Here is a 1524-nt window from a genome sequence, read left to right on the forward strand (position 1 = left end):
CCAAAACCCTATTTCATATTTCACACACTTTCTCTCTGTTTTCTCTTTATTCCATTCCTAACCCTATTTTTCTCTTTGCTTCATTTCTCATACTTCACAAAACTATCTCTTTTCGTTTTCTTCTTCTTATAACGCATTCTCTTATTTGCGGTTATTCTTTAAACGCCATCGTTTCACTCTCATCATCATCAATCACTGTTTCGCCTCTAGGGTTAGTTCGTTCACAATCTAATTTCCCGAAATTCTGCCTCCGAAACCCTAAGTTCTTGGATAGATTTTCCCTATTAATCAATCATGTGCGTGGTGTAGAGGAAGCTCCTTCACAATATTATCTTGTGTTTCAAGTTAAGGGATAAGATTAGAGGAAACAGTGTCTGTTTTTGTGTGATTTTGAATGATCCAATTAGTTAAACATTGTTTTTAAGCAATTAAAAGTTAGGCAATTTGCTATAATTTGCAGAGGAACAAATTGTTTAATCAACCGCTGCAAGATACAGATTGGTGATTAATCGAATACTCGAATTTCACAGTGGAAGTGATGATTCATGATTAGTTTCAGCATCTAGAATAGAAGAAAGATGTGTTGTCCTAGTTAAGATTGAATAGTTTTGAATACAAGTACAAAATACTGTGCTTCTCAAGAGTAGAAGTTTGTTGAAGAGGTGTGTGTTTTTTTATGTTAATTTTGGTCATGTTCAGTGTTAGTTATGGAAAGAAGTGAACCTGCATTAGTTCCAGAATGGTTGAGAAGTGCTGGAAGTGTTGCCGGGGCTGGCAATACAGCCCAACATTTTGCATCTCCATCTACTAACTCAGGTGCTTTGAATATACTTTTGGATTAGTTACATATTTCAATGCAGCTTTATTTTAATTCGTAATATCTGTATTAATTCTTGTTACACAATAATATTTGTATATGTGAGAAAAGTGGGCATGTCAATTTCTTGTAAGTTTATAATTGTGTTATACCCTTGAAAAATAAGGGAAATAATATCTGCCTTGTTATTTTTGTGCAGATACTTCTTCTGTAGCCTATCACACTAGGAATAAATATTCTAAGACTGATAGTGATTTTGATAGTTCTCATTCTTTATTTTTTGAACGTGCATCCTCATTAAATTCTCGGAGGAGTACTATCAATGGTTCTGCTAAGCATCCCTACAGTAGTTTCAACAGAAGTCACCGTGACAAAGAACGTGACAGAGAGAAAGATAGGTCCAGTTTTGGAAACCGCTTGGGTCATGACAGTTCTGACCCGTTGGCCACCATCTTTTCTGTAGGGAAAGAGAGGGATACATTACCACGTTCTCGTTCAATGGTTTCCAGGAAGCATAATGACATTTTAACCCGTAGAGTTGCAGCAGATACAAAGTCTGGTGGCAGTGGCAATCAGAATAACGCAAATGGCATAATTTCTGGTAATATAGGTAGCAGCATTGCGAAAGCTGTCTTTGACAAGGATTTTCCGTCACTTGGGGTTGAAGAGAAACCTGAAATTGTGAGAGTTTCATCTCCTGGTTTCGG

General features: G+C 36.5%; 1 protein-coding gene across 1 annotated transcript; it reads left to right on the forward strand.

The window, feature by feature from the left end:
- Nucleotides 1-707: 707 nt before the first annotated feature.
- On the forward strand, nucleotides 708-1517 carry LOC109341850 (the record flags this gene model as incomplete). Its single annotated transcript, XM_019579820.1, has 2 exons — nucleotides 708-816; nucleotides 1017-1517. Coding segments are annotated over exons 1-2 (610 nt in total), but the record flags the coding sequence as incomplete, so codon positions are not given.
- Between the last annotated feature and the right edge of the window lie 7 nt (nucleotides 1518-1524).

This window comes from Lupinus angustifolius, unplaced genomic scaffold (assembly GCF_001865875.1).
Source record: "Lupinus angustifolius cultivar Tanjil unplaced genomic scaffold, LupAngTanjil_v1.0 Scaffold_731, whole genome shotgun sequence".
NCBI classification, from domain to species: Eukaryota; Viridiplantae; Streptophyta; class Magnoliopsida; order Fabales; family Fabaceae; genus Lupinus; species Lupinus angustifolius.